General features: G+C 39.7%; 1 protein-coding gene across 1 annotated transcript in view; it reads right to left on the bottom strand.

Moving 5' to 3' along the window:
• Nucleotides 1-276: 276 nt before the first annotated feature.
• LOC122861994 overlaps nt 277-16694 on the bottom strand; it is a 52306-nt gene continuing 35888 nt past the window's right edge. The window contains exons 5-7 of the mRNA XM_044167139.1: nt 11303-11410; nt 7844-7927; nt 277-4275 (exon numbers count right to left, since the gene is read on the bottom strand). Of these exons, the coding sequence (XP_044023074.1) occupies nt 2737-4275; nt 7844-7927; nt 11303-11410 (1731 nt within the window). The 3' untranslated portion in view covers nt 277-2736. The remainder of the gene's footprint in view (nt 4276-7843; nt 7928-11302; nt 11411-16694) is intronic.

Raw genomic sequence — 16694 nt, 5'->3', positions numbered from 1 at the left:
AATGTATAACGAATACAGAGGAGTGGATTCAATTAGTTGAGGAAGTCGTGACGGAATTTTTAAGTCTTAATTGGAATTGCAACAAATGCACCAAGAAGGTCGATTTGGACGGAATAACATCAGGATTTAATTCATAGCTGAAAGATCAGTGAAGAACTCACTGTCCATGATCAACTTTGTTGAAAACTGTCCCCCACTGTGAACCTTCAGATCAAGACATTTCAAGGATCTTAAGGGTTTAAGTTTCTTGAAATAAGTAATGTAAAACAACCAGGATGTATTTCCCAACACCCAACTTTATTAAGTAAATAAACATACAGCAAAAATATATAACCATGCATCAGACAGACAAACATGTTGACATTTAGACAGCTGGCCTGTTGTTCCTGGAACAGGGCTGGAGGTAGGACAGAACAGAATCGCTTTAGCCTCTTCATTCAGGGTCAAATAAGGGTTGATAAATATAACATCAACTGAAAATGGATAAAAAATAGTCATAGTGTAATAAAAATTGTGTATGTAGTATATATATCTCTTTTTATACATTATGTCCACAACAAAAACACCATATCCTCTCAATCCCTCAGTACATTGGTTAAATTTAATTCCAAACCTTTTCAATCCTTCAGATACTTATACATTGTACCAAATAAGAATATGATTGGCGACTTTTTGTGGCCTGTGAAGTGCAGTTTCACCTTCATAAACATGACAAGGTCAAAAAGAAGAGATGCAGTTGAAATATTTAAAAACAGCCTTTAGCCAGTTCCCAGATCTGCAGGAATGGGAGAGGTAGAAGCATGGCCTTCCAGAAAAATCTATTCGTGACTACTCGAGGCCAAAGCTGAGTTCCCATTATTTAGCTTATCCCTGTCACCATTCCTCTCAGATCTATAGAGCCACGCAGGCAGGAAGAAATCCTTCAAGATCTATCGTGCCAAAGGGCGCACAGATGTTGGAGCATTGTCGTTTTGTCCCCATCTATACTCGTAACAGTAGCAGATGGCAGCATGTTTGTGGGGCAGCAGGACAACTTCTGTGCAACTCTTCATTTAACATAAGGCAGGGTCTTACTATAATTTGTTTTATTTGCCAACAGGACAGCATGTCTTTGCCACTTTCTATGTACGTATATATACACGCTGTCTATTTTCACAGTGTTTTCTCTAGAATAGCCTAATTGAGCATGCTGGTTTAAAAACAACACACTGACTGTACATTTTTGTCTTTAATCAGTAGTTTTTAACTACCGTCTCAGTACACTTTGCTATGAACCTTTTACGCATACATTGCAGAACTGCCAGTTTTCCTGGAGAATTTTCCAATTAATCTCTCCTGAAAGCGAGAAAATCCAGCACTTTTTGTTTTGGTTTGTGCAACTAGTGCCAAGAGTTTGTGTCAGGGTAGAAATTTGGCTGCGTGTGCCAGATTAACAGACAGGGATTAAGCCTCGTTGTCTTTAAATAAAACAAATTTCAGTGGAGATCTGCAATGAACAATATCCCCAGTGTAAGACCAGACTTAATCCTTTTCCAAGAAACTGGGTGTGTGTGTTATGTCTAACAGGAAGAGCATATGCTGTAACAGTAGTGTATGCGTACAGTAACAATACATCAGATATACAGTAGTTAGATGCTGTAAAAGAGACCATTCTGTCCACTGAACAGGATTAAGGCAAGTTCACAAGTGTCCTGGTATGAGAGTAACTATGCTGTGCAGTATAGCCACAGATTTCATCATCTCATTTTGATACAAAAATAAGAAAAATTCCAGCTGAGTAACGCGAAAAATCTTGCAGTTCCGTTTAATCATTTCTACTGAATGTGTAAATTGTTTAGTTGTACGTTTCACCTGGGAATACATTGTAATTATTCTATAGGCATATATATATATATATATATATATATATATATATATATATATATATATTAGAGCTATTATTCCAACAAACAAAATCAGGGATTTTTAAATTTCATATTAGTGTGAAATCTAGAATCAAGAAGTAACTCTCTAAATCTACAATCAAAATGTTGTGTATTGCTATAAATATTACATAGCATTTGAATAAAATCCATATTTTTAAATCTTTTTAATTTTAAATCCTTTGTTTAGCCAATTACAGATAATGTCCCAATGCTTAACAATTTAGCCGGAAATGTGTTTTTCCATTTTATTTATATGCATTATACAGCATGCAGTTTAGAGAAAATAGAGAATGAATAAATCTTTAACAGCTTGCAGTCAGCAGGGTCCACTATACATAATGGATAAACTTCCCTCTCACAAACATTGGTAATTAAGTCACCCCATTACACACGCTTTAGTCCTTTATCTATACTGTATATATATTAGAGCAGGAATTAATGGTCTTTTGCTGGTTTTACTAACAGTACTTAACACTAAAAAAAGGACCAAATAGCACAGTACGTTCATGTAGCCGGGTCTGTGTTGTATTTCTTAGAGAACGTGGTTTTATCCCGGTGGCTCTAGTTATCATCATTGAAACAAAGACATACTGAATAGCTGGTCTCAGGTAGCTACGCCGTTGCATGACATACAATAAAAAAAACAGTTGCAGACTGCATGAAACGTGCCTTGGCTAAGAGATACATAAAAACAACAACATCTTAATACCCCACCACACGAGTATGTGTTTGCTGCAGGGAATTTTTGAGACATACAGTACAGTAAGTTAGGAATCATCATCATGCATAAAATGAAAAGCCCTCTCTCCGCTCAGTTCAGCAGTGTACCATACAGCTGTGCCTTGGTCAAACTGTCCTTCCTCGTCAGTCCTGTGCTGCCAAATTTTTGGTATCTTGGAGAGGTCTTCTTTGGGAGTGCAGGACCGACACTGAGAGCAGAGCTGGAGCTCGGGCGAGGCCGGACACTCGGCCTGGGGCTGGGGTAGTGTTGAAGACTTGAGGCTTCGAGGGAGCTTTGGTGTAAGGACTCAGCCGAGCTGTCTGCACTCAGGTTTACGTAGTCCTTGGCGCTGCTTGCCGCCATTGCTCCCCCACCGCTCTCCTTCTCTTTAGAGCTCCCTGAGAGGAACAGACTGCACTCGGAGTCCTGACTGTCATCCTTGGCTCTATACAGCACAGACGTTTTCTCCTGCTTACGATGCTCCATAGGTTTCGAACTGCGGCTGGGTGAAGGGGGACCCATAGCAAAACACTGGTCCAGCAAGCGGCTGTGGAAGACGTCATCTCCTTCATGGAAGCTGCTGTAGAGAGACCCCTTGACCTTACTGGAGGGGCCCATGGCGAAGTGGCGCTCAGAGAAACTGTACGGAGAGACCCGCCCTGTGATGTTACGGTAAGAAGATGAGAACGTGTTGATGTCTTCCACGCTGAGCTGTCTCCAGCGGCTGCTTAGGTCGTCCTCAGGGATCTGGACGTCACCTCGGCTGTCCTGAGCTCCTCCACGAGCCTGGTCCAGTCCACTTGTGGACCCCATGCTGTGAGAGGAGGCCAGGCGGGGGGTGCTGGAATGGTATGGTTCACTGAAGCATGAAGCCGTCCTTGTGTATGCTGGTGAGGTGCCCTTCTGTGGGCTCCTGGGGGCCACCATGTGCTGGATGCTGAGGGACTTGGGGAAGCTTGGGCTGTCTTTATCATAAGACGACATGCTTTTGCGCCCATAGTCCCCAGTGCCACCATCTCGCCAGTCCATATAGAGACCCTGGTGGGAAGAGGATAAGGTGCTGCTAACAGTGCGCCCACAACCACCACTAACCCCTCCCTTCTCGTCTGATGCAAGGCTGAAGCTAGAGTAGGAACTGGAGGCAGGGAGGCTACCAGTGCCGAACTCATCGTGATGGTGGAAGGAGGATGGAGGCTCATGGTGGGAGAAACTTCCAGAGTTGTAGGCATCTTCATCTGGGTTGCTGTCAGTGGAGTTCTGGGCGTGAAGCTGGAGCAGGCTGGTGCCGTGGAGGTCGACGCTCTGCCTTCGCTCTGTATCTTGCCATCGTTCAGGGCAGTAGAGGGCCGTATCGCTGCAGTACAGGTCAGATGTCTTATATGCAATGCGGCGGTTCAGGTGATCAGTGCTTCCTGTTCCTGTAAGAGAGTCTCCATCCTGCGGCTGTGGGCTGGGTGAGCGTGTTACAGGGCAACTGCTTCCTGGTTCGGGCTTTTCCAGGACCTTGGCAATTAAGGCTGTGGGCACGGCGTCAGAGTAATTGGAGTGGCACATTGCCATGGTGGCTCCGCTACCCCGATTATGTTTCTCCATGTGGGAACTGATGCGTTCCTGGAAATCCAGTGGCAGCTGAGACAAGGAAGACAGACATGCAAGGAGACAAAATATGCTTGATGAAGATGGGAAATTTACGCAAACCGCTACACAGATGTTTTTTGTTACTATTGTGACAGCTGCTGAATTATTTATACAATCAACTTGAATCTCTTCCTAAAATATAATATATGCTTTCTGTGTCTGCACTGAAGGTATTTTTAGAGTCATTACTCAAGGATTTTAATCTATAGTTCTGGTTTAGAAAGTATTTCATTCTCGCAAAGCTCACACAGTCCAGACCAGTTAGTGTATCTCAGGGGAGTTTCTCCACTTGGCCCCTCTAATGAACTTGTCAGAAAATTGCTGAAAACAAGCCTTATTTATTTATTTGTTTGCTTTCCTTTTCTCCCAACACAATCCACAAATGTTTCTGTTGTTTACTTATTTCAACTTTGTCATTATATTGTTATATTAAAATGAATTAATTGGGACATTAATAAAAACATTTTTTTGGACAAATAATTCTCTGTCCTCACTCCCATAATCTGTTTGATTGGCTCATGTTTGAGAAAACTGTTCCTGTCAATGACAGCCTGGTTCTTTGTGTCTGTTAAAGCTGGTCAGGGTCAGTAGGAACTGTTCCTGCCACACTGAGTTCTCTCTTTGCTCCTCCCTTTCTTTATCCTTTCATCTTTCTCCTCTTGCTCCACGGCCTTCTCCACCAAAAAGCCCTTATTCCCTCTCTTTTTCTCAGTGTCTCTTTATTCTGTCTACCATCAAACACATATCAGTTCCACAGGGAATGACTTAGATTCAAATTAAACCAGTGCTGCGGGTCTCCAGCTGGGAATAGAAAAAAAGATATAAGACTGACTTGGCTTTGTTAAGAAATAGAAGCTCATCTTGGCATAAAATAACCTGCATCTTTTTAAGTCAGGCTATTTTTAGCAACAGCTGCCTCTCCCAGAGGGAATAGAGATGGAAAGTAGGTGAGGCTATGGGGGGGGCATATGATAATATACAGTGTGTGCTCCAAGTAAGCTAGCTCAGCATTAGCTGCTATCTGAGGCAAATCTTAATTAAGAGTCACACAGTTTTGCAGTGTTAATTCACGTGCCAGCAAACAGTCTACAGGTCTTGTTCCATTTATTGAGATAAGTGGTTTAATGGTGTATGATGGAACTGGCACTTATTATTTTAGTCATTCTAGCAATTCACAGCCACTCTGTGAAAGCCATGTCCTCAAAACTTTTGGAAGAGATTTTACATTTCTGTGTTTTAAAACATTTTTTATTCATTTAAAGTGAGACTATCTAACTTCAGAAAGAATAAAAAACAAATTCTTCTTCTTACAAATGAAAAGTTTAATTCATTAGCAATAAATCACACCCCTTCTCAAGTGACTGCTTGCTGACCCTCTCCCCCCTTAGTTACTGCTACTGTTGCCTGTTAAGCTTTCCGTTTTCACACGGCACATCTCCAGTTTACAATCATAACAGTGGCAGATTTACCCCTCCAAAATTTGCAGTAATTAAAAAAAAAGGGTTTTCAATTTCACAAAAGTAAACGAAAGCAACTGTCATTGCTAGCTTGTGGATTTTGTCGGTCACTAGTGAATTTTATCAGGTGTAGCTAGCTAGCATAAGCTAATGCTGACACTAAAACTCCATGAGTTGGTTGACAACATTGCCTCCAGCTGACTTTTTAAATGTTTCCAGGTTTTGTTTTGTTTTAACCAAAAGCCTGTAAAAGGGTCTTAAATATGCACTATGCACTTAAGATGACTTTAATGCTAAAAGACAGGCTAAAGCTACATGTCCCAGTCAGTGAAACATCCTCACCAGTTGATGATCTATAGAAGACATGGAAATAAAAGCGCAGCACTGTTCGTGTATTGCAGGGTAGCGCTAGTTAGCCATAGTATCATAGTACAGTATTTTTTTATTTCAGGGTTCTTTACTCGGTCTCGTATGACCAATAACTTATGATGGTTAATATGTTAGCAGCTTATGTTAGCAAACTAAAGACAGATAGCCTATTGCTGTATAATGGGCATTAAATTAGTTTGCTGACTTTATGACTATTCTCTTCTTGTGCTAGCAATACACTATGTTTTTAGCATTTACTGTTATCCCATAATTGTCATTTGTGGCCACAATGGCTGCTGTTCAGCAAAAGTTACATAGGTTTGCTTTAAGCTAGTACACTCTTCCTCCATTTTTTGCCTTCTTGTTCATGTGTTTAAGTAAAACCATAATTGTAAGAAAAACAGAAACCATTATCTTTTTAGAGGTTTATGAAGTTGAATTTATTATTGTACCATTTCATATATAATTATAAATGATAATTCATATTTAATAGTATACATATTTGTATACAGTACTTCAGTCAATTATCAACCCTGTTGTTGAGTATAACTTTTATTCTTTTGTGCATCAGGTGTCGTCTCAGGCCAGGCTTTCATTCATTCATTCTTTCATACATTCATTATGCACAGGCTGGATGCGGACAGATTGTACTTCAGACAGCAGACCTTCATCAGTCTGACTGAAGAGGCCATGAGCACTGTGACTCCGTCTTATTGTGAAAACCACTCACCAAGGCTTTTAATGGTACACCGACACAACATTGGGAACCTCTCTTCAAACAGAAATAATGCATCAAGAATTTCAACTTAATTAGTACACTAATTATATACAGCATAAGGTCAGTGATGGATGGTCTAGTTTTATCCATCAAGCTCAGGGCTATAGCCAGGATTTTAGTAATATGAATCCAAGTTCTCCCAAATGCACCCCACCCCCCTAAAATTTGTATTATTTGGATGTTTTATGTATTCAGTCAACAGTGAAGTTATATTTTTTGTAAATTATATTTCCTAACACGAGGGTCTAAATGCTGTTTACGAGCCGTCTCCAAACAGACAGAAATAAAATTCTGGTGGAGAAATGCTGAGCCCTTGATGGGCTGGGTAGCAAACCATAATACATTCTGAGTACCAACTCGAAAACTGTCAAGTATTTAATACTTGGCCAGTTTCTTGGCTTGTGTATGTATTTATTGATCAGATATTTCCTGATTGAAATCAGGCAACCTTTCTAACTTTAAGCTATATTTCATTTATTTTTATTTAACACTGATGCATTGAAGAGTGTGATATATTTTCTTAAATTTCCCAGTTCTTTATTTATTACTTTTTTGTTAGCCTAAAAGTAGTATATCTAGTCTAAACATACTGGAATCAGCTTGTAAAATACCCACCATGAGAAATTGTAAGTTTGCTAAAACCCCTGAATTCCCAGAAAAACTACAGTGGATATGACCTCAGTATCCTTAATGCTAGCTACAGCCATGATCAAGCTGGTCGATTTTGACAATTTTCATCTTTCTGCTATTATGGAGGAATTAAAACACTAATAATTCTATCTAGTCTTATTTTGGATGGAATTTAACCAAATGTAACATATTTGCAATTCAAGTATTTCTTCTTAAATGGTTTAAACTTAATTTTAAAACCCAAGTCAGCAAACCTTTTTGTTGCAGCAGAGTTTTGAATAGACACATTGATGCAGCTTTATTGCAGCAGTGTTGGAGAACTCACCTCAGACATCTTGTGTGCTCTGTAGTGAGACTTGGAGCACTGCAGCAGCTGAGCTGCCATGTTGCAGTCTTTCCTGTACAGGTCCTGTAAGAGGCAGAAAGATTATCCTCAATTTCCAAATTCATGCTTTTCTTGTTCTTGTTTTTGGCAGCCTGATGGTTCAAGTAAGCTTTTGACCGAGGGGGATTATGTTCGAATACCTCCTGGGAAAATTCTGTAACACTTCACTTCTTGGGGAAATAATTATACTGTAATGTTATGTTACAGTGGTATTAGCAAAAACAAATCTACTATTTACTAACTATTTATGAATCAAATCAAGAAGTCTGCCATGACTGGGGTAACAATTTTTAATAATGAGAAATTTATAGTATAGCAATATGTAGTATACATAGTGGGCCCTTTTCCATTGGAAAATTGGGATAATTTGCCTACTGGATTAGGCAATTCATTGATTTAGTGACCCGTCAAATCAAAGGAACAAATTCATCCATTGAAGCTGGTAGAGTTTAATTAGTTAGCACGTATTTTTCTCCTTGGCTATATTATTTCACTAGGTTGACATCAGGGGTTTGAAGGAGCTTAATAACACCACTGAACTTTTTCATTTGTAATATATCTTCTATCTGCACAGTACAGTCTGTGCTAATTTTTTAGAAAAATGCATTCACTTATCTGCACCTTCCAGCTTAGGGAAACTAGTGCAGCATTATTTATCTCTTTCGCTGTGCTCTCTTTTTATAATGGATGGTTTTTAGATTTTTACTTACATTTCAGAGCAGATTGAGGGTGGTCTACTGGCACAGCAGATGCTCGGTTTAGTTGTTTTCTGTGTTTCTGAATGCACGTGTTTGTGTGGGTGGTTAGCAGGTTTAGCTCACTTTCTTTTCCTCTCCCTCCTCTGTGAAATCCATCCACTCATAAAGGTCAGTTCTTCCTGCACTGTAGCCTCCCTGTGCTTCTATCACACCACAGACCTGACAATACTTCCCATAACATCAAAGCCTTCTCTTTGACAGTTTCAACACCCCTACCAGTTAACAGTGACTGCTTTTTGAATCACTGTATTTCTTTTCATTTTGTCGCCAGGGGACGTTTGGGCTCCCTGTAGTTTTTGTGGACGGTTCAAATAAACCTTTGAGACCTGGTGATGTTTTAATTAACGTGAGTTGTGTGGTGTGTTTCTCCTGGGAATGTCAGCCACTAGAGGGTGGCGAGTCAGTTTTTGTGAGGTCTTATGATGAGGTCGTAACATGTTGGCTGTATTCGAAACCAGCTCCTATGCTAGCACTGCATACTGATTTGGCCAAAATGTAGCATGTAGTATGCAGTATGCAAAAAAAAAAGAGGCAAAATCTGCAGTATGCCAAAAAATACCCAGATGTCGTACTGATTCTGAAAAAATCTCCAGCATGCATCGGACCAGTTTATCTTGCCTACTGTGTCCCACAATGCAAAGCGCTGGATCGGTGTCAACAACCGATCACTGATGAAATGGTGGACAGCAACATGCCCGCGTCAGTGGTGGACAAGGAGGGATATAAATGGAACTGGGCCTGTGTCCTGCTCTGTCCATAATAATGTTGTGTTGTTTTCTTATTGACAGCTCGCTAAGATTAACGTTGCTGTCTTTGTGATATCATAGGTTAGCATAGCAGGCTTAACTTAAACGTTATGGCTTTGTTATGGGTAGTATGATAAATGTAGCTATACGTTCATTACAGATAGGCTGTAGCCTAGTCACAACTGTGAATTGTTCTCCTTACACAAGATTAAATTTGAATTTTTTTAAATAAGTGGTACTTACATTTATATTCCTCCTATTGTTTACTTGCGCATATTGCATTCATACTGCAAAATAAATCGATTCAGTTTCATACTGCATACTAAGATGAACGTATGTAGTGTGTAGTACACACTGCGGTCGTCGGTAGAATGTAGTAGGCGGTTCCTACTACATACAGTCACTGTGTATATTTCAAATGAGGGGGAAAAGGAGTTTTCTGTCTCACCTCTGACTATGTGAATAGAGTAATGACAGTTTCTTGTGGCTTTATATAAACCTGGTATTCATGCAATCTAATAAACCAGTAATAAACATGGGCGGATTATGAGACAGTGGGCCCCACAGACATGCTTCTATGTAGAAGCGATGGGAGGCCCTCTACATAACAAGACCCAGACTGAAACAGACACAAAACGACTACAAATGACAAGGCCACATCTGTTTTGCATCTCTTTGTGGGCGCTTTGTGTTTGCAGTTGTTTTGCGTATCTTTGTAGTTGTTTTGTGTCTCTTTGTTGTCATTTTGCGTCTTCTTGTGGTTGTTTTGCTTTTCAATGAGGTCTATGTGTGTCTCTTTAAGTCATTTTGCATCTCTTTGTGGTCATTTTGCATCTCATGGTAGCTTTTTTTGTGTTTCTTTGTAGTCGTTTTGCATCTCTTTATAGTTGTCTGACTTTCCAACAAGAAATGTTAGCAGTCACTTCAAACAGGCAAACCCTGGCCCTTGGGCCCCTGGGCCTGTGCCTGGTAGGCCCGTTATGGTAATAACCGAATGTAGATTGAATGGTTTTATCACTTAAGAGTAATACAAATGCATTTTATGCAATATGATGCATTTGTTTTTCAGGTCTCAGACATGACACATTCGAAAGGTTATTTACTTTATCCCATGTTATAAGCAGTAAATTCAAAGCTTGCTCTCTGGATGAAATCCCTGCTTCACTGCTGGCTCTGATGGGACAAATTCTCCTCCCACTCAAAATGAACCCTGACTCCAATCAGCCTGGCTGGATCTGAGGGGATTGTCAAAGTATTCTATAGCTCAGAAGTGCTAAAAAACTGCCATAGACCAAAGAGAAAATCTAACCTAACCTGGAGCCCCCAGTAGAAATACCAGTAAAATCACTTCAAAGAAAGTGAGGCACCAGATTGCCACATGCCCCTGATCTCAGATCCACACAGCCCCAGCTCCAAATTCTGGCAGCCCTGAGGATGCCCACTGATTTCAGTATAATCACTATAAAACACCCAGTGGCTTAGAGTTAATTCCTCTATCTGCTGTGGCTCCTTGAAGCACAAATATCCAGGATGTTGCAGAAATACAGTGGATATGAGACTTAGAAATACAGTAGTTGGTTCACAGAGAAGGCTTCCATCAGGAAATAGAGTTTCTTGACGAGTTGTCATTTCAGTCTCCCAAGCCAACTGTTGTTTTGATGCTTACAAGGCTGGATTACTGACCAGGCAAGGAAAGCAACTAACCCAGGGCCCCAGATCTCTGTGGCCCTGAATGCCCCAGACTACTGCTTCATTTGTGGGCTTGCATGTGAAATATAATGTCCTCAACTGGAGTCTCATCACACAAAAAAGTTCAGATACTGTGAGCTGACATGCACAATGATGACAGAGATGTCAGTGGGAGCCCATTATATGATGCAGCCCTGGGTACTCACGTTGTCCTCTCTGAGTTTATTGATGGTGATCTTCGCCTCCATGAGGTGGTTGTTGAGGACGATGATTTCCCGGCTGAGGGCTCTCTTTTCCTCTTCATGGTGGTGGGACTGCAGTGTAAGAGAAGGAATCAAAATGGGAGAATAGAAATTGGAGAAAACAAAAAGAAAATGTCAGAGGTAGAGGTTGTTGAAGTTGAAGAAGCAACAGAAGAAAAATAAGATGATAGAAGAGGGGAAGAAAATTTTGAGAAAGAAAGACATAAGTCACTATCAGTCTGAAGCCAGAGCCAGCAGCAGGTCTTAATTAAAAGAAGATTATACTTGCCAGCGCTCATATCATATCAATTACTCTGGGAGTAAGAGAAAGAGAAAAAGAGGGGGAGAGAGAAAAATAAAGAGAGAGAGAGAGAGAGAGAGAGAGAGAGAGAGAGAGAAATGAATCACTTGTTCTATTTTCAGTGATGACTGTCAAAGAAATGCAAAATGACTGCCGGAGTGACATTTTAGTCCTACTATCAGCAGAGCCTAATGATGGTGATGTCTGCTGGTTGGCTGGTCTGTCTTTCTGTCTGCCCACTTTTGTCTCGACAACTATTGGCTACATTGTCCTGCACTTTGGCACAGATATTCATGGTGCTCCGAGGATTATTCCTAATGATTTTTGGTGGCCCAGACCTCTCGTCTAGCATCTGCTAAAATGTCAAATGTACATATGAAATTAATGAGAAAGATTGACTCAATGAAATTTTCTGTGGACAGTCTTGCTCCTCAGAGGATGAACCATTTCCATTTTGAACATGCTACAAGCTTTCCTGTAGCACCAACCTCAGTTCAAAAAGTCAACTTCACAAGCAAGATATTTTATAACCTAATAAACATGGATGCCATGGAATCAGCTGAGCACATTCGTGGTCTCAAGGGGATAAACCCTTTTGATTTCAATGATGCTATGGACTTTAGTACTACCCTCAGGATAGACTTTGTTAGTGGCCTCATAGTCTGCTGTATCAGCCCAATCCCTTGAATTATGCTGGATGTTTCCACACCTCATGATTTACATCCAGTGCCATTGCAGCAAATAGTGTGCCCTTTACAGTGTGGGAGACGGACTGCTATGACGTCACTAGGCTAGTTATTGGTAGCCTTGCTAACCAGCCTACTTGTACTGTGTGAAAAACCACACAACAAAACTGTACATGAAAAAGTAGTGAGACTGTACATTACAGGGAGAAAAAACAAAGCCTGTTAATGAACCTGCTGACTCTGTTATGTTTTGACAAACTGTGATTCAAATTTGAAAAGGGAGAACCAAACTCATGAGTGACTTGTAACAAGTCAACCTCACTCCCAAGTATTACATTATAACTTTCATGAATAATCATACAAGTGTATCCTTCTATTTAACAGAATTAAACCACAATTAATGATCCCTTCAATATAATTTCACATAATTCTCCCTCTAGAATGTCTGGCTGAGAAATAACCAATTAATACCAATGTAATGAAAAGTCAACAAACGTAATTTTCAATAATCAAATGATACTGAAATGTGTCCATTTTAACATTTTAAACATAGTCAAACCTTCAGCCATTGTGGTCTATTCAGTTATTATTGTAATCATAGCGTGCATGCTAGCAGATTAGCTCGCTAGCCATAGTGCTGGCTCAGCTACCCCCGTCAGTCATGTGACCCTCGCCTTGAAGGTCTCACAGTATGTAGCAGAGTGGACAGTAAGGGTGTGGAGGTCGAGGCTGTGAGTTGCCATGCACAGATATTGTAGAAAGTGAGAAGTTAAAAAACTTTGCCATTGCACTTAAATAAACGTCAATGAACAATCTAGGGTTTTTCAGAATAACCCAATATCAACGTTCTTGTCTGGCAATAGGGTTGGCTGGTTAGGACTTGGTGATACGGATAAAAATAATATTGCAGTTTTTATAACAGCATTATCTCAACATCAAAATGTTATAATATTTACTAAAGTATTCAGAAATACATAATAAAAAGTTAAACTTGTCTTTCCCATTAAATCACAGGATATTTTTGCATGTCACTGGAACAAAGCCTTTCATTTTAAAATATAATATGTTCTCAAATATTTAGGCTTTTCTTAAAATGTAATTTATTCTTTTGACATGAGAACCACAATGTCTTGATATGACAATTGTGTCACGATAAACAGATAGATAATAGTCCTGGAGGTGCTCAGAATCATGAAAACTTAGAACATACAGTTCATGGCAAACGTAGCAAACTCAATCTGCTGATGAAGACCCTGTGGTACAGTCGAAAGCTCTAGAGCAAGTGATTAAGCGGACCTTAAATTGTTTGTTAATTGTTCTGTCCAACATCTTTATATCATGAGCTGCAGTTAACATTGCAGCCTCTAGGGGCCAGTAGTGAGTTCTGTCGGTTAAGAAATTGTGTTTTATTTTTCTCATTCTCTCTCTCTGGCACATACACACACACACACACACACACACACACACACACACACACACACACACACACACTCGTAATTGTTAAAACCTGCCACACAGCACCAGCTGACAAATGATACAGTTCTGAGCACTCACTTGGCCTCCCACCCTCCTCTCTTCTAATCTCTCAATGGCGGTGATTGTTTTGAAATACAGGGGTGCAGAGCCAATCTAATAGGTGGCAATTAATGTCAGTTTAAGCAATAGGCCAGCATTGATATTCAAATCCAATTCTGTTAGGGTCTCATTAATCTGCTGTCGAGACATGCAGCTCCCTGGCACTCTTTCTCTAGCTCATTACTCTGAATTTCTATTCATATTTTGCAGTGCTGACTGTGCGGAAGACCACATTAGGGCATTTTAAAGCTCAGATATGTAATTGCACCCTGTTCTGTCTTTGTTAAAATGATGTTTTATTGGATCAAAGACAATTTCTCACTCAGATGTTAATATACATAACAGCATTGAGGCTTAATACATTGCTGCATTATATGTCATAAAGGCAACAATGGACATCAATCTTATAAAAAAATATCTTACAAAGAAACCCACAGAGGAGAAGTTGATCAGTTTTGATAAAATTTGCACCTTTAAAGATACATTCACCATCTCTGGTCTTGCAACAGATCTTTCGTATATAAGTAGAGTAGAAAATATACAGTGGTGGAAGAAGTATTCAGCTCCTTTACTTGAGTAAAAGTAGCAATACCACAGTGTAAAAATACTGCAATACAAGTAAAGGAGGTCCTGTATTAAAAATCACACTTAAACCTGCATTCAGTCATTTTTGTCCACTTGGGGGCAGCACAAGTTTAAACACAACTTGACATGTTATCAAATTATTAAGTTGGTATGGCTAACGTGTTAGCAAATAGTTGCCTATTTACGTGTCGAACAGACATGTAGCAACATTATCATTGATTTGGAGTTGTGTTTATGTCCACCTGATGAATGTAAATTCAATATTCACTCTCCTTTAACTCTGTTTTTGGTCTCCACCAACTCCTGAGGGAAATATCTGGCTCTTTAGCTGCTAAATGTGCCAATGTGCTGTTAGCTATGCTATATCATCAGCTAGTCATTAACTGTGTCTGTCTACCATTTAGTGCCGAGCAGCTTTTCACATCTTTTTTGCTGAAAACTGCCTGCTGCATAACAGTAAAGCTGCGGGCCGTAAAACCAAAACAATCAGCTGAAAGACACTTAAATGCTCTGTAGAGTTGAGGGGAACTGTTGTGTTATAATTATCTGTGGGTTCATCACACCAAGCAACACATTTCACATTACATATAGTAATTTTGATCCATTGTTAATATAAAAATATTGATTAGTGCAGCTTTTAAAAAAAACCCTGTCTGATCGACTAAATGCAGGAGTTTCTTGGCCCGTTTGACTTCTTTTTTGCGATGTTGCCACCTTCCCAGATCTCAGCAATTAAATTTGAGTACAATGTTATTATCACTGATAGGAATGATGGCCAAAACTACAAAAATAAGACCCAAGTTTTAAGGAAGTTGTTAATGTAAAAATATTGAGTAGTGCAGCTTTAATATTGTCTCTTTCTGCTTGTTACTTTAATCCCAAAGTCAAAACAGGCAGGTTCAGCTTTAATTTTGGATTATTCTCATTTCTAAAATCTCTCTTGTAAAAACTGTATATCAAACTTGGAGTGATGTATGGCGTACTGCCAGCTAATGCGACCTTTAGTGTTGCAAAGTGTGAAAACATTGTTGTACATTTTCAAAAATAATCTGCCACTTTGAAGCCAAAAGTAATCTTTTTACCTCACCATAGTTGTTGACTTTGATAACTTTCATATATCCTGTAATCCCATGGAACTTCTAACATAGTGATGCTCCACTTGCACATGATTAGAGGCAAAACTGAAAAACAGAGTCTGCCTATAGATTAAAAATGAACAGAGAGCAATCTTAATAGGCTTGATATGATGAGCATGATCTTGTGCTGTACTTTGGAGAGAGGGAGGACGTGCAATTTTAATTGCAGCGTTATGGCCAGCAGAAGAATCACAGCTGTGCACACTGATTTTTGCTATCTCCCCTAGACACACTGCGTTGGATACACAGGCTGTCACCAAGATGTTCTTATCAGTTGGTGCCACACATGTAAGAGAACAGCATCAAGGAAAATTAATATGCAAATTTTCATATCTTAAGGAAATTGACCCAGTAGAGGAGGAGGGATATTGTTTCTCACCAGTTCAGAGACTCACTGCCAGCCTTTTTTTTGTCTTTTGACCATAAATATATGCACGTTTCTTCTAATTGCTCAGCAACTAGATGACCATGACATTTGACCACACATTTAAATCCTGACTCAGCGAACAAAAAGGTTCAGTTCTCTCCTCTATAATGCAGACATGTAATGAATAAAACAATAACAACAACAATAGACAATAGAAATGAGTGTACAGTGTATAAAAGTGAAAAATCTATCCATTTTTCTAAGATGCCCCCAATTTGTTTCACATATTCTGCAAGAGATTCTGCCTCCTCACTGGACAACAAATGAAGCCTAAATCTCATGAGATGCAATTACTGAAGACTGTGGTTCATAGAGGAGAGCAGAAAACTCCACTCTAGTTAAATACAGTCTTATTGGGGGATTAGATTTGCTAACCTCATTAAAGAGGATTTTCAACACCAAAGACACCAACTTCCTGAACAAATCTTGTGAGTAACAGGTTTCAGAAACCAGGAAAATGTTGGTCACCTCAATGGACACAGTGGAGGCGGAAGAAATTTGCTGCCAGACACAAAGTGATTACTGTCCAAATCAACTTCCCATGTGAGACTAACAATATTTACTGCAAATACCCCTCAGTTTGTGCATGGTTGAGATGAAAGCTGACATTGAGCCTTACAGCCAGGCCCGTTCTGGTGGTTTTACA

This window comes from Siniperca chuatsi, linkage group LG15, assembly GCF_020085105.1.
Source record: "Siniperca chuatsi isolate FFG_IHB_CAS linkage group LG15, ASM2008510v1, whole genome shotgun sequence".
In the NCBI taxonomy this organism is placed as follows: domain Eukaryota; kingdom Metazoa; phylum Chordata; class Actinopteri; order Centrarchiformes; family Sinipercidae; genus Siniperca; species Siniperca chuatsi.
The sequence above is the reverse complement of the archived record's forward strand: the minus strand, read 5'-3'. Positions and strand labels throughout refer to the sequence as shown.